This window comes from Panulirus ornatus, chromosome 72, assembly GCF_036320965.1.
Source record: "Panulirus ornatus isolate Po-2019 chromosome 72, ASM3632096v1, whole genome shotgun sequence".
In the NCBI taxonomy this organism is placed as follows: domain Eukaryota; kingdom Metazoa; phylum Arthropoda; class Malacostraca; order Decapoda; family Palinuridae; genus Panulirus; species Panulirus ornatus.
In genome coordinates this window covers 7,378,275-7,404,955 of record NC_092295.1, presented here as the reverse complement: position 1 = coordinate 7,404,955, position 26,681 = coordinate 7,378,275, and the positions used below count along the sequence as shown (strand labels likewise).

Here is a 26,681-nt window from a genome sequence, read left to right as displayed (position 1 = left end):
AATTATATGGGAAGGTATTCATTGAGAGGGTGAGGGCATGTACAGATCACCAGATTGGGGAAGAGCAGTGTGGTTTCAGAAGGGGTACAGGATGTGTGGATCAGGTGTTTGCTTTGAAGAATGTATGCGAGAGATACTTAGAAAAGCAAATGGATTTGTATGTAGCATTTATAGATCTGGAGATGGCATATGATAGAGTTGATAGAGATGCCCTTTGGAAGGTAGTAAGAATATATGGTGTGGGAGGAAAGTTGTTAGAAGCAGTGAAAAGTTTTTATCGAGGATGTAAGGCATGTGGACGTGTAGGAAGAGAGGAAAGTGATTGGTTCTCAGTGAATGTAGGTTTGCGGCAGGGGTGTGTGATGTCTCCATGGTTGTTTAATTTGTTTATGGATGGGGTTGTTAGGCAGATGAATGCAAGAGTCTTGGAAAGGGGGGCAAGTATGCAGTCTGTTGTGGATGAGAGAGCTTGGGAAGAGAGTCAGTTGTTGTTCGCTGATGATACAGCGCTGGTGGCTGATTCATGTGAGAAACTGCTGAAGCTGGTGACAGTTTGGTAAAGTGTGTGAAAGAAGAAAGTCGAGAGTAAATGTGAATAAGAGCAAGGTTATTAGGTACAGTAGGGTTGAGGGTCAAGTCAATTGGGAGGTAAGTTTGAATGGAGAAAAACTGGAGGAAGTGAAGTGTTTTAGATATCTGGAAGTGGATTTTGACAGCGGATGGAACCATGGAAGTGGAAGAGAGTCATAGGGTGGGGGAGGGGGCGAAAATTCTGGGAGCCTTGAAGAATGTGTGGAAGTCGAGAACATTATCTTGGAAAACAAAAATGGATATGTTTGAAGGAATAGTGGTTCCAACAATGTTGTATGGTTGCGATGCGTGAGCTATGGATAGAGCTGTGCGCAGGAGGGTGGATGTGCTGGAAATGAGATGTTTGAGGACAATATGTGGTGTGAGGTGGTTTGATCGAGAAAGTAACAATAGGGTAAGAGATGTGAGGTAATAAAAAGAGTGTGGTTGAGAGAGCAGAAGAGGGTGTTTTGAAATGGTTTGGTCACATGGAGAGAATGAGTGAGGAGAGATTGACAGAGGATATATGTGTCAGAGGTGGAGGGAACCAGGAGAAGTGGGAGACCAAATTGGAGGTGGAAGGACGGAGTGACAAAGATTTTGAATGATCGGGGCCTGAACATGCAGGAGGGTGAAAGATGTGCAAGGAATAGAATGAATTGGAATGATGTGGTATACCGGGGTCGACGTGCTGTCAATGGATTGAATCAGGGCATGTGAAGCATCTGGGTAAACCATAGAAAGTTCTGTGGGGCCTGGATGTGGAAAGGGAGCTGTGGTCTCGGTGCATTATTAAATGATAGCTAGAGACTGAGTGTGAACAAATGTGGCTTTTATTGTCTTTTCCTAGCGCTACCTCGCACACATGAGGGGGGAGGGAGTTGTTATTTCATGTGTGGCGGGGTGGTGATGGGAATTAATAAGGGCAGACAGTATGAATTATATACATGTGTATATATTATATGTCTGTGTATATATATGTATACGTTGAGATGTATAGGTATGTATATTTGCGTGTGTGGACGTGTATTTATATACATGTGTATGTGGGTGGGTTGGGCCATTCTTTCGTCTGTTTCCTTGTGCTACCTCGCTAACGCAGGAGACAGCAACAAAGCAAAATAAAAAATATATACAAAAGCAAGGGGACAAAGGTTGAGTTTTCCAAATTCAGAGGTACAAGGGGTTTGTCAATTGTACCTGGCAATTTGTATGGGAGTGGTAATTGAGACGGTGAAGGCAAGTACAGAGCAGCAGAGGAAGGAGGAACAGTTTGATTTCATAAGATGCAGTGGATGAATGGATCTGGTGTTTGCTTTAAAGGATGTGTGCGCGCGAGAAACAATCGGAGAAATGAGAATTTGTATATGGCATTTATGGATCTGGCGTAAGAATATGATGGGGCTAATAGAGATGCCTTGCATAAGTTCTGACAAAAATATCGTCTAGGAGAAAAGTTGATGTAAGAAGTGAAAAGTTTTAATGAAGGTTGTAAGGAATGTGTACGAGTAGGGAGAGAGGAAAAAGCTGTTCCAGTTGAAGGGTGGTCTATGGCAAGGGTCTATAATGTTATGTAATGTTATCATGGCTGTTAAATTCCCCTATGGATGAAGTAGTGAGGGAGGTATATGCTAGGGTCTTTGAGAGAAGGGCATATATGCAGTCTGTAGCAGGGGAGGACCTGGGAAGAAAGTCATATTCTTGCTGATGACAAAGCACTAGCAGCAGACTGCAATTTGAAACCGCTAGTTGTTGACAGAGATTTGTTTGTTAAAAGAGAAAGGCGAGAGTAAATGTGAAGAAAAGTAAGGTTATTAGGTTTAGCTAAGTAAGGGGGGGAGACTGTTGGGATGAGAATTTGAATGGAGAAAATTTGGAGTGAAATATCTTAGATACCTGGGAGTGGACATGGTAACAAATGGAACTATGGAAACAAGTCATAGGGCAAGTGATTAAGGTAAGTGATGAGGTGAAGGTTCTGGGAGCACTGAAAAATGTATGGAAAAAAATGTATGTGAAGGCAAAAATAGGCATGTCTAAAGGTACAGCAGCCCAGTGATGCTATATGAATGCAAGGCATGTGCTATGATGAGGATGTGTGGAAATGAAACATGAGGAAAATACATGATGCTATAAGGTTTGGTTTGATCAAGTAATAAAAGTATCAGAAGAGTGGTTACAAGAAAAGTATGGTTTTAAGAAGTTACGAGGGTGTACTGAAATGGTTTGGACAGAAAAAATGAATTTTGAGAGAATGACAGGATGTGTGTAAGAATTATTGGGGTCAAGGACAAGAGAAAGATCAAACGAGATGGAAAGATGGGGTGAGAAAGATTTTGAGTGGTCAAGGCCTGAACATCCGGGAGGATGAAAGGTGTGCATTGAACAGTGTGAATTGGAATATGGAATACACTCAGTCTCTAGCTGTCATGTGTAATGCACCGAAACCACAGTTCCCTTTCCACATCCAGGCCCCACAGAACTTTCCTTGATTTACCCCAGATGCTTCACATGCCCCGGTTCAATCCACTGACAGCACGTCGACCCCGGTATACATCGTTCCAATTCACACTATTCCTTGCATGCCTTTCACCCTCCTGTATGTTTAGGCCCCAGATGCTCAAAATCTTTTTCACTTCATCCTTCCACCTCCAATTTGGTCTCCCACTTCTCCTCATTCCCTCCACCTCTGACACATATATCCTCTGTCTATCTTTCCTCACTCATTCTCTCCATGTGACCAAACCATTTCATTTCAACACACCCTCTTCTGCTCTCTAAACCACACTTACCCTTTCATTACTTACTCCATGAAACCACCTTACACCACCTCTCCAAGGTACAATTAAAAAAATATATGGTGGTATGGTATAAGAGAACTTACTTCAGAGCAGCCATTCCTGTCAATTATACACACAGCAGGGATTTACATTTTCTTGAACGATGCCTCCTCATTGCAGCACACAATAGGCCTGTAAAAAATAATCAATGAGAGGTTGACAGAATATGTGTGAAGTGGAGGGGACAAAAAGGGAGATGGAGGGATGGAAAAAAAACGATTTTGAGTGATCAGGGCCTGAATATACAGGAGGGTGAAAGGTGTGCACAGAACAGTAATTTGTAATATGGGTTGACGTGCAGTTAAGAGACTGAATCAGAATGAGCTGCTGAAGGAAACCTTGGAAAGGTTTGTGGGGCCTGGCTTTGGGTAGGGGGCTGCAGTTTGGGTGCATTCTATGCAAAAGCTAAAGAATATACATGTATGCAAGTGAATGCTGCCTTTCTTAGTTTGTTCCTGATGCTGACTCACTAACATGGATACAGCAAACATTAAAAAACCTGATAGTTTATTTCTTGTTGTACTCCCTAAATCTAATAACACATACTGACCATTTAAAATGAACAGTCATGTACACTTGATACATCAAGCGAATCTACCAATATTCAGAATTAACAAATGCTCTGGTACATAACTTCAATCCTGTCAATTCAAAAACTTCCATTACTAGTATATGCTTTCATGATTATACTACAACTATGCCCACCAGATCTTCAAATCTTATTTGCTGCTGATCAGAAAAATATAAAACCATACCTCTCCAAGTTTTATTTTTCATTATATTTTGTTGCTGTCTCCCGCATTAGCGAGGTAGCGCAAGGAAACAGACAAAAGATTGGCCCAACCCATCCACATATATATACATGTGCCCACACACGCACATATACATACCTACACATTTCAACCTATACATACACAAACATACATATATACAAATGCACATACTCATACATGTTGCCTTCATCCATTCCCGCCGCCACCCAGCCACACTTGAAATGGCATCACCCTCCCCTCGCGTGCGCGAGATAGCGCTAGGAAAAGACAACAAAGGCCACATTTGTTCACACTCAGTCTCTAGCTGTCATGTGTAATGTACCAAAACCACAGTTCCCTTTCCACATCCAGGCCCCACAAAACTTTCCATGGTTTACCCCAGATGCTTCACATGCCCTGGTTCAATCCGGTGACAGCACATCGACCTCAGTATACCACATTGTTCCAATTCACTATTCGTTGCATGCCTTTCACCCTCCTGTATGTTCAGGCCCCGATCGCTCAAAATCCTTTTCTCTATCCTTCCACCTCCAATTTGGTCTCCCACTTCTTGTTCCCTTCATCTCTGACACATATCCTCTGTCAATCTTTCCTCACTCATTCTCTCCCATGTGACCAAACCATTTCAATGCACCCTCTTCTGCTCTCTCAACCACACTTTGTATTACCACACATCTCTCACCCTTTCATTACTTGATCAAACCACCTCGCACCACCTCTCCAAGGTACAAGTAATTATCAGGAAAATATATGATGGTATGGTATAAGAGAACTTACTTCAGAGCAGCCATTCCAGTTAATCATATACAACAGTAGGGATTTCCGCTTTCTTGAACGATGCCTTCTCACTACATCACACAATAGGCCTGTGAATAATAATGAGAAGCTAACAGAGGTTATGTCTCTGAAGTGGCGGGGACAAGAAGGGAGATGGAAGGATGGGTTAAAAACGATTTTGAAAGATCAGGGCCTGAATATGCACAAGGGTGAAAAGTGTGCGCCGAGCAGTAATTTGTAATATGGGTTGACGTGCAGTTAATGGACTGAACCAGGAATGTAAAGCAGCTGGGGTAAACTGTGGGAAGGTTTGTGGGGCCAGGATTTGATAGGGATCTCTGGTTTTGGCATATTTCATGCAACAGATAAAGAGTGGATGAGAATGAAGGCAACCTTTCTTCATCTGTTCCTGGTGCCACTTCACTAACATGGGAAATGGCAAATATAAAAAGCAACTTATTTTCTTGTAGTGCCTAAAGTTATCTAATAACACAGATACTGACCATTCAAAAGGAATGGTTGTATATACAAGAGATACCTCATGAATCTTACCAGATTTCAGAATTACAACATATGCTCTAGTACGTAACTTCTATTGTCATTTCAGTTAAGATGAAAGCTGTAAATTTCTACATTTTCATGGTTATAATACACCTATGCCTATCTTAAAATTTTATTGTGCTGACCAGAATGATTACAAAAAAACAATCCCTCTCCAAGGTATATGTAATCATTTGGTAAATAAATGACAGTATGGTACATTAGTACTTACTTAAGAGCAGCCATTTCTGTTGATTATATACAACTGACTTGTGACCCTCAATGTTGACACCACACCATACAATAGGCCTGGAAAAAATAAATCCAGAAAGAGATACTGTTGAAAAAAAAAAAAAAACTGCAAGTGTGTGTGTGTGTGTGGTGGGGAAGATGCAAAGAGCTGCAGCTGCTTAAGCCAAGGGTTGCAATAATTGCAGTCTACTACTGTATCTTTATCCCTTGCAACTTCCTCTTGAATCAATAATCAGATATGCTACTTTATACAGTGCATTACTACATTCACTACAATATACACTAAAATATGCATGCAATATTAGTAAAGTTAATAGTAATCTAATACATAAACAATACCAGATGTAAAACAATAAGACAAAGCTGTCAGTCAAGTCAGTCATTATGTCAAATAGAGTCTTATTGTCAAAAAATCACCAGACACTGAAACATCCTCATGAGCACATCTATCAGGAACACTAGGAGAGGATATCTTCTAATGACCTCGATGATGGTTTGGAAGAGCACGTGGATGACCCTTGGGACTGCATTTGTCCCTCTGCTCCTGCAAAATGAAAGTGAATGGTCTCGTATTAAAAAAACAATGCCATTTGTTAAATGCACACATTCCCAATATTGCTAACGTAAGCAGTCCCCATTAAATTCAAATGATTTTCATAATTCTCAATATATTTATCAATCAAGTTACCACAAAACCAAAAATACTGACATCTGTTATATTCATAGGTGCAAAAGAAAAAAATTGGGTACACTTCCTAAAATCTACATAGGATAAGCAGATTGTTTCTAACATGTTCTCTCGTGCATATACTGGAAACTACATCTTCAACAGCTCTGTACGCCAAATCACAAGCACCCTACATTAGTCAAGTATACAATAAATCAACTATCATTAACAGGAATATGGGTGATGACATACCTCATCCATAAATCATTCAAATTACTGTATCTTAAGACATACCCATTCTCGCCCTCCCAGATAGCGAAATCTTTTCCCACACATTCCTCGCCGCTCCATTACCATAAACCAGGACCCCTTTCTCTTAAGTGGCTCCAGCAGCTTCATGGCTGCACTATTTCCAGTAGCACTGAAATAATGGGAATCCTTTGGAGTAACAACTTCATCACTGAGAATGAAATCCTTTTGTCAACAGACTATTTAGCTTTGCCAGATGTGAGTTCACTTGACAATAACAGTCAGGGAATAACTAATGGTTTAAGAGAACAGCAAGCTACACAATTATTTCAACTACTATGTAAGAATAGGTAAAGATTCCAATCAGTGATATTCTAAAAGGGTGTTACTTTTACAATTGATTATGCCCACATTTCAATATAATGCTTAACTGCCTTGCTTGATATCACAATAAAATTGTGCCTCAGATCATGCTCCAGAGGTATCAAATTCTTAAAACATTACCTTGAGACAAGAGAAAGTAGCTTAATATTCAAAGCTAGAGAGTCATAAAGAGCTTAAGTGGTAAATTACCAAATTTCCTTGATACGCTACATGCCACAATCCATCAACACAGGTTTCAATGGATCAAAAGAGAAAATGAATCAGCAGTCAAAATAATGGAAGATTACATCAGCTCTATATGCCTGGTAATTCCTAGAAATCTATATATAGTAAAATTTCAAAATCCACGTCCAGGCTAACGTTTTTTCCTTCATACACTGGAATCTAAAAACCTTAGAAACATAAAAAATCAAATTGAATAGTAAAACTGGCTACTACTCTTATCAGAATGGTACAGGTAATGAACACCATAACTCATCAAACCATTTTTTTAATAACCTAATGGACAAGGTTTCTAAATTACTGCCAACAACTGACTCATTATGTCTTCAAAATGTAGGATAAATACTTGAAAACCAACATAATTGGGCCATATGTAGCAACATATACCCTCTAATATACTAGTTACAACAAAATCCTATCTTATGAAAATTAATGAGAGCTGTTTCTTGGATGTGTAGCATGGAATTACAACTCTCCTTACCTAATATAGGTCAATCTTTAAGACTGTGCTCCTCACTTGATTAATAACTAGTTTAGCTCTTCTATGAAACAACTAGACAACTAGCTACATTATTTCTTATAACAGTTAATGCAATAATGTAAATATCAGTTTTTTGCTGCCATTCCCCAGTTTAGCTGTACATTGAAACTGTCTACTTGTTAAAGGTGTTAGTTACCTGACCAATGGACCATTATCTATATAGTTCTCAATGTAAGAATATGTCTTGTTCCAGGAAAAGTGTCAAGGTGTTTGAGGAACACCTTTTAAAGCCTAACTCACCCACACGATAAGAGTAGCATAGTAATTTAAGGACCCTACTGGAAACCACTTGGTCAAACTTTACTAGGTTGTGTGTACCTTAGTATGGTGTATACCTATTATTGTGTACTTTATGTTGTACACCCATCATAATGTACTATGATAAGTAGAAATATGAAATAGCACAATAATCTAGGGTACTTTAACTCAGATCCAATGGAATATATCTTCTAAAACTGATCAATATACTCTGGACTGCATATATATATATATATATATATATATATATATATATATATATATATATATATATATATATATTTTTATACTTTGTCGCTGTCTCCCGCGTTTGCGAGGTAGCGCAAGGAAACAGACGAAAGAAATGGCCCAACCCCCCCCCCATACACATGTATATACATACGTCCACACACGCAAATATACATACCTACACAGCTTTCCATGGTTTACCCCAGACGCTTCACATGCCTTGATTCAATCCACTGACAGCACGTCAACCCCGGTATACCACATCGATCCAATTCACTCTATTCCTTGCCCTCCTTTCACCCTCCTGCATGTTCAGGCCCCGATCACAAAATCTTTTTCACTCCATCTTTCCACCTCCAATTTGGTCTCCCTCTTCTCCTTGCTCCCTCCACCTCCGACACATATATCCTCTTGGTCAATCTTTCCTCACTCATCCTCTCCATGTGCCCAAACCACTTCAAAACACCCTCTTCTGCTCTCTCAACCACGCTCTTTTTATTTCCACACATCTCTCTTACCCTTACGTTACTCACTCGATCAAACCACCTCACACCATACATTGTCCTCAAACATCTCATTTCCAGCACATCCATCCTCCTGCGCACAACTCTATCCATAGCCCACGCCTCGCAACCATACAACATTGTTGGAACCACTATTCCTTCAAACATACCCAGTTTTGCTTTCCGAGATAATGTTCTCGACTTCCACACATTCTTCAAGTCCCCCAGAATTTTCGCCCCCTCCCCCACCCTATGATCCACTTCCGCTTCCATGGTTCCATCCGCTGCCAGATCCACTCCCAGATATCTAAAACACTTTACTTCCTCCAGTTTTTCTCCATTCAAACTTGCCTCCCAATTGACTTGACCCTCAACCCTACTGTACCTAATTACCTTGCTCTTATTCACATTTACTCTTAACTTTCTTCTTTCACACAACCAAACTCAGTCACCAGCTTCTGCAGTTTCTCACATGAATCAGCCACCAGCGCTGTATCATCAGCGAACAACAACTGACTCACTTCCCAAGCTTTCTCATCCCCAACAGACTTCATACTTGCCCCTCTTTCCAAAACTCTTGCATTCACCTCCCTAACAACCCCATCCATAAACAAATTAAACAACCATGGAGACATCACACAACCCTGCCGCAAACCTACATTCACTGAGAACCAATCACTTTCCTCTCTTCCCACACGTACACATGCCTTACATCCTCGATAAAAACTTTTCACTGCTTCTAACAACTTTCCTCCCACACCATATATTCTTAATACCTTCCACAGAGCATCTCTATCAACTACCATACGCCTTCTCCAGATCCATAAATGCTACATACAAATCCATTTGCTTTTCTAAGTATTTCTCACATACATTCTTCAAAGCAAACACCTGATCCACACATCCTCTACCACTTCTGAAACCACACTGCTCTTCCCCAATCTGATGCTCTGTACATGCCTTCACCCTCTCAATCAATACCCTCCCATATAATTCACCAGGAATACTCAACAAACATACCTCTGTAATTTGAGCACTCACTCTTATCCCCTTTGCCTTTGTACAATGGCACTATGCACGCATTCCGCCAATACATTATATATATATATATATATATATATATATATATATATATATATATATATATATATATATCATGTTCTGCATGAAACCGTTGGTAATTGGAGTTCAATTTCACCGACTCCCTACACCAACTAAACAAAATGAAGGCCAAGAGAAGGGAAGAACTTACCCTGCCCGGAGCTGATGGTCAAAGAGGATGCAATTGATATGGGCTTGTTCTTGAAGCCTTGAATGCTGTAGAGTCGAAGCTGCGTCGAACACAAACCTTCAATTGAATATTGATTTTTTTCATGCCCTTCTCATCATTTCGCCAACAAACTCAATAAAATCTCTTCGAATATTAAGACACAAAGAATATATATAAATATAATAAGCTCTTTCAGCAGATAATTATAAAATAAATCGATAATTCCTGAGTTCATTCACGGTTCAAAGATGAGTTCAGTGGGGTGAAGCAATTTGGGTCTTTTAACAGGCCATACACAGCGGTTCGGTTGTTTCAACTTTAACCGTATATTTGTTGCAGATATAGATAAAGATAATTAAATTTTGGTTTGAAAAACTAAAACTATAATTTCTACTTTAAAATATCATGACAATAATTATCGAAATATGCATGTTCAAAGTAATGATTCACGAAATAAGTGTCCATTTGGCATTTTTACATGAATTGAAATATGATGTTAAGGACCACGACAGCAGCGTTATCTTGCTATGATAATTAACAGTAAAATGTGTCCGAGAAAATAAGTAAATGAATAACAAGGGATGTTGTTGTCCGGGCCTCCCCCCACCCAGGGCCTCCCCCCAAGGGCAGAACTGCATTCATTCCCATATAAAAACAATCATTTTACCCGAATATACATATTATAGGCAATCTTTATATTTCTTGACACAAAACAACTATTTAAACAATTGTAATATGACACTGACCAATCTAAAGTAACAGGCGCAACATTTCTTTGGTCTAGAGGCATTTGCGAAAGTTCCTCAACAGGAAATTTCGAACGTTATTATAATACTGAGGAACATACTTTCTAACTGGGAAGTCCTGTTAGTTTCAGGTTATCTTGACATGATACAGAGTTTACATTGTTTATGAAGCCATGTGAGCGAACTACAGAAACAAATTATACTGTTAATGGAGAGGTGCTGCAAATCTATATTAATTCCTCGCTTATTACGTCCTCGTTCCTATATCACGGCACAATTCTCTGATGTATGCCTTATACAGGAAAAATACTAACAAACTAGTATATGTTTAAGAAAATAGTATGTCCAAATCAGCTTCCATGTGTGTTCAATGGACACAAAAGTAATGAATTTTCCACTGATTAAGATTCTTATATTTATGATACTCAAATATCAGAGACGAATGAAGATATTTCACAAAGTAGATATTTCCAACAAATTTTCGTCTGGTTGTTCTCATATTTTTCCTTTCTCGTTATTTCCCTAACAGTTATCGGTGCTCATCTGAACAAAATGCTACTGTTTTGTCTTTCCCATATCAAAATCAAGCTAGTTCTATGTATAATGTAACATTTTGTCCCTCATTTATATCTCTTCTTTTATCTATCTGCATGTATTCCTTATATCGGATTTCTTTCTGCTTGTTCTCTTGTCTTACGCGCTTAGTTTACTTCCTTCCAAAACATCATTTTACTCTCCCTAAAATTTAATGATACTCCCTCACCCCAATTCTCATTTGCCCTCTTTTTCACCTCTTGCACCTTCCTCTTGACCTCTTGCCTCTTTCTTTTATACATCTTCCAGTCATTTGCACTATTTCCCTGCAAAACTTGTCCAAATGCCTCTCTTTACACAATCTTATGTCTTCTTCATCCCACCACTACTGCCCTTTCTAACCTCCCACCTTTCATATGCCACAGCCATTTCTTGTGCCAGCCATCACTGCTTCCCTAAATACATCCCATTCCTCCCCCACTCCCCTTATGTCATCCGCCCTCACCCTTTCCATTCTGACCTCAATCTCTCTTGGTACTTGGTATTTTTCTTTCTCTGTCATACTTAAATGGGAGATAGTAGTATTCAGCAATAGGCAGTTTGAAGGCCATATTCCACTGTATGAAAGAAAATCTCACTTCAATAACCTTCTGTGCATTTTACAACAAACATCTGTTAACTGAAATGGGAATTAATATATGAGAAGCAAGGATTTGCTCATAATACATTTTCAAAGGATGCTTACATGTCTATTTGGATATGGTATGATTTTTGATACTGTAGAGAATTTCTTATTTTGTGATATTATAGTGCTTTAAGCTGTTTCATAATCTATTTATAACTTACCCCATTCACTGTTGCCAGAGCAGTTTGATTTTCTGTCTGCACTGTTGAGTTTTATTTTGATTACTGAAAAAAATGGTGAAGTTTTCAATTCATACTTGATTGTCATTACCTGAGTTAGTGAGGTAGCACCAGGAACAGACAGAGAAAGGCTGCATTTGCTCACATCCATTCCCTAGCTGTCATTGTAATGCACTAAAACCACAGCTCAAGAGACCTTTCTATGTTTTACCCCAGCCACTGCACATGCCCTGGTCCAATCCATTAACAGTATGTTGAACCCAGTATTCAACATCATTCCAATTTACTCTATCCTTTGCACGCCTTTCACCCTCCGGCATGTTTTGGCTCCAATCACTCAAAATTTCTTCACTCCATCCTTCCATCTTCAGCTTGGTCTCCCCCTTGTCCTTGTTCCCCCCATTCCTGAAACAGATTTGAGTATCATGCACGAGCTACATTATGGCTATGTTACACATGATCCATCAACATCACTAGTGTATAAATGTTATGATAATCAATTTGAGACTTTTTATTTCTTTATTGTCTTTAATGTTTTATAAATGGTTGCTCTCTAATGTTTTGAATATCAAATTGTAAATCTAATCATTTATTTAGATATTTTACACCTTTTCCAATTGGAACTCCCTCATAGGGGTGGCCACAGCAACAGAGTTTCCATAACTAAAGAACTCAGTGCCGCTTTTTAGCTTTTAGTGCCTCACCCTTAACAGGTCACTGGCAGATGGCAAGTTTAGCACAGTGATTGCAGAGGCTCCTACCTAATGTTATTACATCTTGAAGACGACGGGGGAAGGCAAGCCACACTCACATCGGGAAAAGCCTTATTTCTTCCACGGTGAGGCGTCATCTCCCCCGTGCCGCAGCATGTGCCGTGACAGTAAATAATGTCTTTGAAAAGACCAAGCTACCTAGCTAGCTTTGTATTAGGCAGAACTTTTCTCGACATCGACCACTTCTTCTTGGCATAGAGTACTAGGCAAATAGCGTATGGCCAGGCGATACACATTGCCTATGGACCATCGATCGCTTCTCTGATACATTTGCCCCTTTAGAACGTCCTGGGAACTATTAGAGAACGGTAAGGCAGCGCTCGGAGCAGCTATTCAGACACTTGACAATGGATGGGGGGGGGTTTATTCCCTCCATCCCCCCACCCACCCAGGCCTTCATTCATGGTTTGGTCCCATAGTACGCCCCAAGCAGAGCATGCATTATGCACTTGGTGATTTTGGTGTCCTCTGCACAAAAAAGGTGAATTTTCTAACCGGAGACATAAGAAATCACAAGGTGTCGGAGAAAAGTGCGTCTAACTAAGACACTTTTTGGCACCTTGCATGTCCAGTTTTGCTCTCCGTTAATCACTGACTCCTAGGCTGAAAGCATAGGAGTCTGTCATCTAAGAGACGGAGCCCACTTTTAGACTTGGAGGAGTGTCCCAAGGAGTGACAACCAAGGACTCTCCTTACGTCTCAGGCTAGCGGGCACACACAGGGAGTCGGAGCTCTAAATGTGTCCTGAGGGCACTCCGTCACTTTGCGCTCCTTGCATCTAAGCCTAGCACGCACAGAGTGTAGAAGGGCAAAAATGCGCCCGGAGACGCTCCGTCACTTTGCGCTCCTTACCTCTCAGCTTAGCGTGCACAGTGTTGGAGGGGCAAAAATGTGCCCGGAGACACTCCATCACTTTGCGCTCCTTACCTCTCAGCCTAGCGGGCACAGAGTGTCGGAGGGCAAAAATGAGCCGGGAGAGGCTCCGTCCCTTTGCATTCCTAACCTCTCAGTCTAGCACGAACATAGTGTCAGAGGGCTAAAATGCACCCGGAGACGCTCCATCACTTTGCATTCCTTAACTTTCAGCCACGCGGGCACAGACTATTTGAGGGCAAAAATGGGCCCAGAGACACTCCGTCACTTTGTGCTCCTTACCTCTCAGCCTAGCAGGCACAGGGCGTCGGAGGGCAAAAATGCACCCGGAGACGCTCCATCACTTTACGCTCCTTACCTCTCAGCCAAGCGGGCACAAAGTGTCGGAGGGCAAAAATGCACCCGGAGACGATCCGTCACTTTGCGCTCCTTACCTCTAAGCCTATGAAACATTGCGAGTCGGAGCTGAAAAACATGCTAAAGGTGCTCCGCTAACCCTTGCACCCTCCTTGCATGGGAGGTCAGGGGGAAACATCAGCGGACAATTATCGACGCCAATTGCGTCTGCAGTGAATTTCCTTCTTACCTAGGAGCGTTATAGGATTCGCGAGGTGAGGGAACCCACTTTTAATGAATATTTCCTCTTACAGCAGAGGTAAGGGATGATATTCTTAGGAGACACTGTGACTTAGAGTGATGATGATAGCTGCAAATGGACTCTGTGGGGAATTTCCTTCTTACCTGAGAGCATCATATGAGTCACAAGGTGAGGGAACCCACTTTTATGCCTGGTGGAGTGTCCGATCAATATTTCCTCTTATGGCAGAGGCAAGGGATGATATTTTTAGGCCACATTGCAACTTAGAGCAAAGAACCCTCTGTAATGTGAGGAAGTATGGAGGGATCCAACCACCCAGCAACCTCACTATCGGTGACAGGAGGAGGAGGAGGAGGATACCGGGAAATTTTCAGAAAAAACATCTAAGTTTTATCTCCGTCAATTAAGGCCTCTCTACATACGTCTCAGGGTAGCGGGCACAGAGAGTCGGAGGGCAAAAACATGCCAAAGGCCCTTGCACCCTCCTCGCATGAGAGGTAAGGGGTGGTGGTGGTGAACATCAGTGGACCATTATTGATCACTAGGTCGGCAGCTGTTCTTTAGTAATCTCTCCTCTCTGAGGTGAGGAGGTACGGGAGCGAGGGAGCGGCGGCAGCCAACCCTCCTCCCTCCCCGCGCGCATACCACACACACACACCGAGCAAGCCAGGAACCTCCTCCTCCTAACTCTCGCTTTCGATGATGCGTGGCCGACCCACCTCCCTCCCTTCCTCACACACGGTGGTGGTGGTGGTCAACATCAGTGGAACAACAGGTTTTCAAAATGATAGGGGAGGTGATTAGATTAGGTCTGCAGGTGAGGGGTCACTGTTCTACAGAAAACACATTGTCCCCGCTGCGGCCCAGAGAACCAGAAGTTCCTCAGACCAAGGAACTCTCTTCCTCTTGTCCTGTGCTTTGTCTTCACATGGGTGGAGTAGGAAACATGTGTAGTGGAGAGCCTGGCTCCTTGGCCAAAATCAGCATCATCATCTAAGGCGGGAGGAAAGGTGATGAGTGCGTTAAACATGACACTAGAGACTGGATGTGTGCACATGAAGCCATTGCTTGTTTGTTTCTGAAGCTATCATATTCACATGGGGAAAGCAGTAAGGTGTAAGGTATCATTGCATACTGATTTTGCCAAAAGTCTCATTGATAAATATGTTTGTTATCTTTCTTAACATAACACATAATGGGCCTAAAGTACATAAGGTATATGCTAAGTACATCTTCAACATTCACTGGATAATAAATCTCCCTCTTGAATATTAAGCTTTATTGATTTCATGAGCTTCAGTCATGTTCCAGACAACATACAAGGAATCACAACATTTTGTGAGTCTACATACAGGTTTGCCAATATCTTTCTACATCTAAAAATGCCCACATACAATATCATAATGAATATAAACAAGTGCATAACATAGCTGCATGAATCAAAGATAAAGTTGCCATTGAATGTCCTTCATCAATCCTGATCTGACTTTCTGATCATTTTCAAAAACCTTTAGAAATATCCTTAAAGACACTGAAAAATAGTTCTTACAATAATTTGAATATATTCTTACATGCTGCAATACTCAATAACACTTTAAACATAAGTGTATCCATTTAACTCGTATAACATCAAATAGAATCAATTAGACAGCAGTAAAGCTGTATTTTCATCTAAAAATTATTATGGAAACCTTTTCTAAATTTCACTTTCCTGCCCCAGGAACCCCTTCTATGGAGCTCCTGTTGTGCACAGAAAGTTGGCCACATCCACTGAATGGAATGTGCTTGTAAATATGAACTATGACAATGATATATACCGTATAGATTTTGTGCCCACACATTCACATAAAATGAAGGATATTCTGTAGAATCTTAATTCTGGTAGTAAATCATTTCATAATTCTCAGGTTGACCTCTCTAGTTTCCAGAAATTAATATCTAAACTTGGGAAAGCTGATATTTTTCCTCCAGGATTTTTTTCTATCATCTTAAATGTTAATGATACAATGGTGAAGTCTCTAAATTTGGGTAATTATCTCCAAATCTTCATGTACTTCAGATCACACTTGACATCTGCTTTATCAGTGGTGTACTGTTCCATGCAAGGTTAATATTTTCTTAATTCTTACAAGATATGGGCTAAAAATGTTGCATATTACTAAGGCATATCAGAGACTAAACGAATTCAATCGAAAATATTATGGCATGTTTTCACTTGTAGATTCATATCTCTGGCTGAAGTGAGGCAGTATTCCTGTCAGAGTTAAATAACTGATGGATACTACAGTATAATGAGTCAGATTTAAAAAGAAGGGAGATATATGCAACATTAAGCAACAATGCTCTTTTTAAAAACTTCACACAATATCCAAAACATACTATTTTTTCTATTTGTTTATTCACTATACTTTGTCGCTGTCTCCCGTGTTAGCAAGGTAGCGCAAGGAAACATGAAAGAATGGCCCAACCCACCCACATACACATGTATATACAAAAATGCCCACACATGCACATATACATACATATATATTTCAACGTATACACACATATACATACACAGACATATACATATATAAACATGTACATATTCATACATGCTGCCTTCATCCATTCCCGCTACCACCCAGCCACACATGAAATGGCACCCCCTCCCACCACGTGCACGTGAGGTAGTGCTAGGAAAAGACAACAAAGGCCACATAAGTTCACACTCAAGTCTCTAGCTGTCATGTGTAATGCACTAAAACCACAGCTCCCTTTCCACATCCAAGCCCAACAAAACTTTCCATGGTTTAACCCAGACGCTTCACATGCCCTGGTTCAATCCACTGACAGCACATCAACCCAGTATACCACATCGTTCCACTTCACCCTCCTGTATGTTCAGGCCCTGATTGCTCACAATCTTTTTCACTCCACCCTTCCACTTCCAGTTTGGTCTCCCACTTCTCCTCATTCCCTCCACCTCTGACATATATATCCTATGTGTCAATCTTTCCTCACTCATTCTCTCCATGTGACCAAACCATTTCAATACATCCTCTTCTGCTCTCTCATCCACACTCTTTTTATTATCACACAACTCTCTTACCCTTTCATTACTTACTCGATCAAACCACCTCACACTATTTTTTCTATGTGCTTAATTACATACATCTGTGTTTGATACATATACTGAACATTTACTGTGCCACAAAACAAACTGGTGCTAGATCAGGTCACAGCCAATGGCTACAGCTGGTATTACTGTATGGAAGCTTTTCCTTATAATCGGGTGTATCTAATACCATAAAAATAATTATCCTTGCATATCCAAATATAATGGTTAACATCATCTAGATTTCTCAAGGTATTCAGGATTACATAATACCTGTAAATCTTTTGAGTGAAGAAGTACTTAAGGGGCTCACTGTCATACCCCACTGTAAACTTCAAGCTGCTCAGATAATGGGAACCAAAATGAAAATCACCTTGTTTAACACTTACTTTACATAATATTACAAAGAAATTCAGCCAAATCTGAAGAAGGTCTATGAAGTGAAAAAGGCCAGCTCTATGTATCTCATAGCAAGTACCAACAGGTCAATTGTGCCTAGTCCTCAATCCATCCCATGCCTTGTGGCTTGTAAGTAACTCTAAAGTGTTATTCCCTTCATCATAATCATAACTGGTGCACATTGAATAATGATTTACACCAGAGTATCTTCTAGAATTATATCTAAAGTGTCAAGTCTCCAGTTAAATACCTGATTCATATATCACAATGTTGTACGTATTCCTGTGCTGCTGTCTGCACTACCAGTCATAAGAATATAAAAAATATAGAGAATCATAAAATAAATATGGAAAACATACTTCATCACAAACTACTTGTTATAAAAACTAACCTTTGGCCTAAATAATAGACAGTGCAATAAATACAGTACTATTTTGCTCCTACAGCCAAATTTTTTGACAAATAAGGAATCCCTGGGATGTGTTTCTTAGTTATGTAACATCCAAACTACATATATCTTAACTTGGAAGACCAAAATATCCCATATGAATCTAAGCATTAAACTTCAAATGAAGGTGACTCTTCCAGACATGACTAAATTTCACAAAATTTCATTACATAACTCCTTTTTTGTCATACTCAGAAGCAACATAAAATGTTTTAACAGACCATACCTGTACCTGGGTGAAAGGTTGTGCATGGAATACAGTGAATTCAAATGATGTGGTTTATATGCTGTCAAAGGACTGAAGAAGGGAATGTAAAGCATTTGGGGTAAACCATGGAAAGGTCTGTGGAGCCTGGATGAGGATAGGAAGCTGTGGTCTTGATGCATTAAATATGACAGCCAGAGAATGAATGTGAGTGGATGCAGCCTTTCTTCATCTATTTCTCATACTACCTTGCTAATGTGGGAAAAGGCAATCAAGTATGAAAAAAATTAATGAATGATAAAACCTGACATATGCAACAAACCTTAAACAACACAAAATGCCCAAAAACTTCTGTACACAAACAAACTGTCATGTACTACAAGGAAAAGGAAGAGGTTAAATGTTTCATGTTAAAGTGTGAAAAGTAAACCATAACCCAATTATATATACCATTAATAATTGCTAAACTCTAAACAACAAGACTCTAACATCACTGATTTGAAAAAAGATTGCAGACTACTGTAGGATATAGCTCATCACTATGTAGCATTAATACCTATTACAGCAAAATGAATTAATGTCATTATATCTTAAAGTTTCTTGTGGCACTTATTAGTATGTACACAAAACAACCTGTATCATATGTTACTGTACTAAAGAATGAGACATGATCAGTGTTAAACGTGGCTCACTGTTATACAGCTGTAAAACACAAAAGAGTTCAACAACTTGTGAAGAGAGCTAATTCATCATGGCTACTGACAACATGGCTGACAATATGCTATTCCATGGTTTTGTACTGTTTACACAACCAGTCATATGTTGTGAGACTTCTCTATGTATTACCAAAAAGTTAATCTTAAAGAGTTTAGGTATATTAATATCTTATTTCCATATGACTAATTCAAATGCCACAAACTACTGACTAGAATTAAAATGGAACCATGGCACTCTCACACTCTTAAACATACCAATGACATCCTGTCTTATATTTGATAATGATATGTTCTCCTATCTGTACAAGACATTACAATATAAGTATTGCTAGGGAGGGTAATAATTATTCACAGGGAAGAGGAGCTAATACCAAAAACTAATTAGCTTATGTGAAAATGCTGTAGAGAAGTATTGATGTAATGTTCAATAAATCTCCTTTACTAATCTGCTTAAATCAACACTATAGCTCTCACCATTCAAGTTTAATGTGAAGAAATTGATTTCGGCACTTTGAGAAACGGTGGTTAAAGAACACATACCATGCAGTTCTGTTTATTCAAGGAAGCTGTGCCCTAACATAGAAAGCCTAATTGTTCCAATGTAGTACCCACCACTCTAAAAACCGTTTCCATATACTAACCAAATGATACCCTTGAACTGAATTAAGCAACCATCTAATCACAAACCCTTCCACTCCAGGGGGTCACTTCACCTAAATAACAAATAACTGCAAGAAAAGCATCGAGTACACAAGAAGCAGGACCACCAATGTTTAATGAGTATCAAGAGCCATATGCCCTTCAAAATTCTCAAGTCCTTTACCAGGCAAGGCCCTGAATTTTTTCCAATTAAAACAACGTGAACTGACTATCCCTGGTGTGATACCTGTTCGCTACAGGGTTATACCTTTCCCATTCACCAGAGCTTTTAATGCACATTCAATTTTTCTCCCTTGCATGACTACTGATAAAATTCCAAGCAAATACACTAACTAAGGAGAAAGCCAAATCCTCTTAAATCTCAAATATTTCCCCCGGGGCAATAAAAATTCACAACTAAATATGGCACGTGCAACACTGTTATCATACTTATCTGTGACATCCAAATTTTTAAAAATGACAAACACAAAATCTACATTCTTATATCTAATTATATGACCAAAATAATGAGAGCACATCACACTTGCAGTGAATGACCATATATCAAAAAATCTAATGCATTTGATAAGCAAAAACTGAGAGTTTTGATCAAACAATGGCTAGTGCCATACTAATTCTTACATACAACATAAAAAAAGAATAATCATACATACATACTTGTTTCCAACCACAAGATTCCCTTCTATCCTTATGAAGCTCCTATAGCATTCAGGAAGCTGGTCATGTCCATTGGGTGGGACAACAAGTCATAAAGAGTTGCAATGCTGCATATGCATCTATGAGCAAAGTGCAGGGCAGCCAAGTAGCAAAGTAAATGCTTGGTGTTTTCTTCATGGTAACTGCACTGTGGGTAAGGTTCTTGGGATATGATGAAACAGCATTTATAGTGTTGTTGTGATAAGTGACATCTTAAGTGTAGGCAGGAGACTGTGACTCTTTTTTGTTTAGGTAGTGTGGTTTCTGATGGCTGTACGTTTGGAAGCTTGCAGCTTATGAATGAGTTGAGAGGTTGGTTGTCTAGTGTTTGTCGGGATATTCAATATGTATGTGTTTTGCTAGCATTATGTTTGTTAAGGGTGAAGCATCTGTGATTTGAGGTTACTGAAGTGTGAGGTAGGGGTAAGTCTATTATTTCTACTTGGGGGGCTGGTGAATAGTTAGCATGGTGGGCATCTAGTGCTGTTGCATATAACTGAGTGAGGTATGATAATAAAAAAAAAGTGTGGTTGAGAGGGCTAAAGAAGTGAGCTAATATGGTTTAGAGAATGAATTATGAGAGGTTTACACAGAGGATATGTGTCTGAAGTGGAGAGGAAAAGAAGGGAAGACCATCCTGACTCAATAAGAAAGCTCTGTATTACTTGACACTGGATCAGAAATTGGCTGGTCTTTTATGATGGTCTTTCATACTTGGGCAGCCAATCCACTGCCATATCCTAGCAGAAGGTAATGACCTGTGGGTTATTTCATATTCTAATTTATTCATTTGTTATACTTAGTTGCTGTCTCCCGCATTAGCGAGGGAGCAGAAGGAAAGAGACAAAAGCTGTAATTGGCTGACCAATGGATGGCAGCCACTGGGAAGTGGTGGATAATTTGTTAATGATGATGGACTTTCAGTGTTAACAGCCAAGTTGCCTTGACTACATAAAGCTGCTTAGCATGTGTCCCTTAAGTCCTTCCAAATAAAGAACACTCCTTGATCTGTATATACAAGTAATGTCACCTTTCCGGAAAATTCTTAAGGCTACTTCATCTGCTAAAAGACAAAATGTATGTCACATCAGTACCAGGGCCTTCACAAAACTACCCAAATGATCAAATGATACAGAGAAAGACAGTTATGCCAATTCATCTATGGAAACATTTTTGTTAATTCTAAATCTTGAATAACAAAATCAATTTCTACCTTAAGAGTGAGTGGTAATGTGGGAACTAAAGTAATACACAAAACTAATAGTAATTCTAAGAAAAAATAATGCATCCAACATCATGCCTAAAATTATTGAGGTAAAATCAAATACTCTTAAATATAAATCCATTCATACTAGTAATCACAGAAACCAGATACTATTGTCCAAGCACTACTAGATAATCCCTGTATGTCTAATTATTGTTCATACACTGTAACTAAATACATCAGCTGTATTTACATATTTACTGAATAAATATAAATAAAACCTGTCAACAGTCACTGGGAGTGTCCATTGGTCCATCCTGCATTTTTGTTTGCCATTCATATTAAGTCCAGACCAATGACAGCCATTAATATCAAGAGTCTGGTTTAGTGGTTACATTGAATGTTAGGTCAGCCTTATATCAGGAATGATTAAAACACTATCACACACCGAACTGAGTTCCTGGAAAGCTACTGTTGTAAAATCCTACATTCAATGGTCATGATTTTACCAAGAGGGGTACCAAGCTTTTATTGCCACTGTAAAAGGTGCAATTCAGTAATCTATGGTCTTTAAAACCAATAAGAGATAAATTATGATTTGTTGTATATAGTGTATTCAAACATGAAACATTCACTTCAGTATCTAGTATCATACACTCTAAATTTCAAAAGTTCTCCTTTATCACAAGCCATGTCTTAAATACACTTTGTATCATTCATCCTATGTATACACACTTATGTAACTCCCAGTAAAAATTGGTGCAGTCTGTATCACATGACTTCATAATTCATGAAAATCTGTATGGCTAATGCAAATCAAGACATTACCATAAATCAATATCACAAACTGTTCTACACTCATATTACTAACTTTAATTGCTCATTCTTTCACATGACCAACATGCTGTGAAGTGTGCTCATAACATCATTTCCTATAAACAATGTCACGACCTAACCCAGCTAGTTGTGTTTATCTTAAATCATGCTTTCTGTCAAAAATATGTTTGTGAATCATATGACTTCTTTCCTAAAAAAAAAGAAATTACATTTCAGTTCCTGTTCATATCAAATTATATCACAAACTTCAGATCTGCTTTCTTGTATTCCCAGTTGCCCATTCTGTACCATTTCAACTTGCTACATATTCCTTTTTAATGAAGGGTTCCAAATGTACCACAATATTCATAACTGCTAAACTATTCACAAAAAATCTACATATCCAACATGTAAAAGACTTATTAACAGTAATGGTTCTAAGGGAAAAGTATTAATTAACTATCTTCGCAGAAAAAAAAATCACATACTCACTTGCTCTTCTTCTTACATACATTCTGCAACCTCATTCAGAGTTCCACTTATATGGGTATGAACTGGATTTTAAAACCATTACTATTCATAATTTCCTATCATTTTTCATTACTTTTGCCATACTTAAACCATTTTTCTCCTGATCAGCTAGGTACACTCATTTCTTATGCAATATGAGGTTTAATTTCTGACCATCAAAAATGGTGACTTTTATTCGAGTGATTATCAGATCTACAGGAAAAGTCTTCACAAATCTATCAATGCTGGCAACTGGGTCATATGTAAAGGTCCTAATTTTTACTTGCAAATGCTCACTATTCTCTCTGCTTTATCTAATCATTTATAAATTTACATCCTTTCTTTTTCTCACTTACATAAAACCAGCTGATGAAGTACTTTCCTGGTAGTGTGTCAAGAAGCAGTACTAGAGGGGTCATTTACACTGGAAGATGATGATTGGTTAAGTGGACATGGTTTATCATCCGAGTGCCCAACACATGCTACAACTGGCACATGGCCAGAATCCCACATCCCTGGGCCACAGAGTTCACACAGTCCCACTAGCGTACATGGCAGGTGACTCATGCTGCGGTACTGATGCAAGAGGCCTCGAGCCTGTGAAAAATGTCAATCTGTTAAATATATGAAATGTCCTGCTTACAGCTAATAACAGTGCATGCAAAACTATTTATTAAAAAACAAAATATCCATTACTTCTTTATTTGGTAGTGTTTTGTAAGTAAAGCAACTTTTAAAAGTGCATATGCCACAGGATATATAGATATTTTATATCTATTATACTTGATCGCTGTTATCCACATTGACGGGGTAGTGCCAGGAAACATAGCATGCCTTTGGCCCTCCTGCATGTTTAGGCCATAAGCATTCCATTTTTCCATCTTCAATTTGGCGTCCCCCTTCTTATCCCCTCCACTTCTTGCATGTCTATATATGATGACTATGCATTACTCCTCCACACTCAGGAATTATACCCCTTTGGTACAATAAGAAATAAAACAAAAATATTGTAAACAGTATCAAACTATTTTTCACAGTGAAGACATTTCATTTGAAAATAACTATTAACTATTGTCTACATATCACAGATTTGAATGTATAAATTATATATCTATACTTATCATACTTAGTCGCTGTCTCACACATTAGCGAGGCACTGCAACGAAACAGACGAAAAAAATGACCCAGCCCACCCACATACGCATGTATATACATAGACACCCACACACGCACATATACATAACTATACATTTCAATGTACACATACCTAGAGATTGGGGAGAAAGAATACTTTCCACGTATTCCCTGCACGTCGTAGAAGGCGACTAATAGGGGAAGGAGCGGAGGGCTGGAAATCCTCCCCTCTCGTTTTTAATTTTCCAAAAGAAGGAACAGAGAAGGGGGCCAAAAGAGAATTTCCCTCAAAGGCTCAGTCCTCTGTTCTTAATGCTACCTCGCTGAAGTGGGAAATGGTGAATAGTATGGAAAAAAAAAAACATGCATACATTCATACTTGCTGCCTTCATCCATTCCCATCACCACCCCACCATACATGAAATAGCACCCCCACCTTCCCCGCGCACTACGCTAGGTAGTGCTAGGAATAGACAACAAAGGCCACATTTGTTCACACAAGGAAACAGACGAAAGAATGGCCCAACCCACCAACATACACAGGCATATACATAAACGCCCACACACGCACATATACATACCTATACATATACATACACTTGGTTACATCCACACACATTTAGGCACCCCAATCTGAGCCTTCGAGGAGGATGAGCACTCCCCGCGTGACTCCTTCTTCTGTTTCCCATTTTAGAAAGTTAAAAAAAAAAAAAAAAAAAAAAAAAATACAAGGAGGGGAGGATTTCTGGCCCCCCGCTCCCGTCCCCTCTAGTCGCTTTCTACGACACGTGAGGAATGCGTGGGAAGTATTCTTTCACCCCTATCCCCAGGGATAATATACATATACATATATATGTTTTCTAAATTGTTTCTTACATTTTTCATATGTATATATATGTATGTGTGTGTGTGTGTGTGTGTGTGTGTATATATATATGTATATTATCCCTGGGGATAGGGGTGAAAGAATACTTCCCACGTATTCCTCGCGTGTCGTAGAAAGCGACTAGAGGGGACGGGAGCGGGGGGCCGGAAATCCTCCCCTCCTTGTATTAACTTTCTAAAATGGGAAACAGAAGAAGGAGTCACGCGGGGAGTGCTCATCCTCCTCGAAGGCTCAGAGTGGGGTGCCTAAATGTGTGTGGATGTAACCAAGATGTGAAAAAAGGAGAGATAGGTAGTATGTTTGAGGAAAGGAACCTGGATGTTTTGGCTCTGAGTGAAACGAAGCTCAAGGGTAAAGGGGAAGAGTGGTTTGGAAATGTCTGGGGAGTGAAGTCAGGGGTTAGGGAGAGGACAAGAGCAAGGGAAGGAGTAGCAATACTCCTGAAACAGGAGTTGTGGGAGTATGTGATAGAATGTAAGAAAGTAAATTCTCGATTAATATGGGTAAAATTGAAAGTTGATGGAGAGAGGTGGGTGATTATTGGTGCATATGCACCTGGGCATGAGAAGAAAGATCATGAGAGGCAAGTGTTTTGGGAGCAGCTAAATGAGTGTGTTAGCGGTTTTGATGCACGAGACCGGGTTATAGTGATGGGTGATTTGAATGCAAAGGTGAGTAATGTGGCAGTTGAGGGAATAATTGGTATGCATGGGGTGTTCAGTGTTGTAAATGGAAATGGTGAAGAGCTTGTAGATTTATGTGCTGAAAAAGGACTGATGATTGGGAATACCTGGTTTAAAAAGCGAGATATACATAAGTATACTTATGTAAGTAGGAGAGATGGCCAGAGAGCATTATTGGATTACGTGTTAATTGACAGGCGTGCGAAAGAGAGACTTTTGGATGTCAATGTGCTGAGAGGTGCAACTGGAGGGATGTCTGATCATTATCTTGTGGAGGCTAAGGTGAAGATTAGTATGGGTTTTAAGAAAAGAAGAGTGAATGTTGGGGTGAAGAAGGTGGTGAGAGTAAGTGAGCTTGGGAAGGAGACCTGTGTGAAGAAGTATCAGGAGAGACTGTGTACAGAATGGAAAAAGGTGAGAACAATGGAAGTAAGGGGAGTGGGGGAGGAATGGGATGTATTTAGGGAATCAGTGATGGATTGCGCAAAAGATGCTTGTGGCATGAGAAGAGTGGGAAGTGGGCTGTTTAGAAAGGGTAGTGAGTGGTGGGATGAAGAAGTAAGAGTATTAGTGAAAGAGAAGAGAGAGGCATTTGGACGATTTTTGCAGGGAAAAAATGCAATTGAGTGGGAGAAGTATAAAAGAAAGAGACAGGAGGTCAAGAGAAAGGTGCAAGAGGTGAAAAAAAGGGCAAATGAGAGTTGGGGTGAGAGACTATCATTAAATTTTAGGGAGAATAAAAAGATGTTCTGGAAGGAGGTAAAT

At 39.5% G+C, this 26,681-nt stretch overlaps 1 protein-coding gene and 1 long non-coding RNA gene across 2 annotated transcripts in view; both read right to left on the bottom strand.

The window, feature by feature from the left end:
* Positions 1-3,445: 3,445 nt before the first annotated feature.
* Positions 3,446-8,186, bottom strand: LOC139748105 (uncharacterized). Its single transcript, XR_011712535.1, has 4 exons — positions 6,714-8,186; positions 5,733-6,296; positions 4,961-5,049; positions 3,446-3,542 (listed from the first exon to the last, which is right to left on the bottom strand). It is a non-coding gene; the product is annotated as an uncharacterized lncRNA (long non-coding RNA).
* A 7,540-nt stretch (positions 8,187-15,726) lies between these two features.
* Positions 15,727-26,681, bottom strand: part of LOC139748104 (TBC1 domain family member 16-like) — a 75,570-nt gene continuing 64,615 nt past the window's right edge. Inside the window, 1 exon segment of the mRNA XM_071660740.1 lies at positions 15,727-23,810. Coding sequence (XP_071516841.1) covers positions 23,607-23,810 — 204 coding nt within the window. The 3' untranslated portion in view covers positions 15,727-23,606.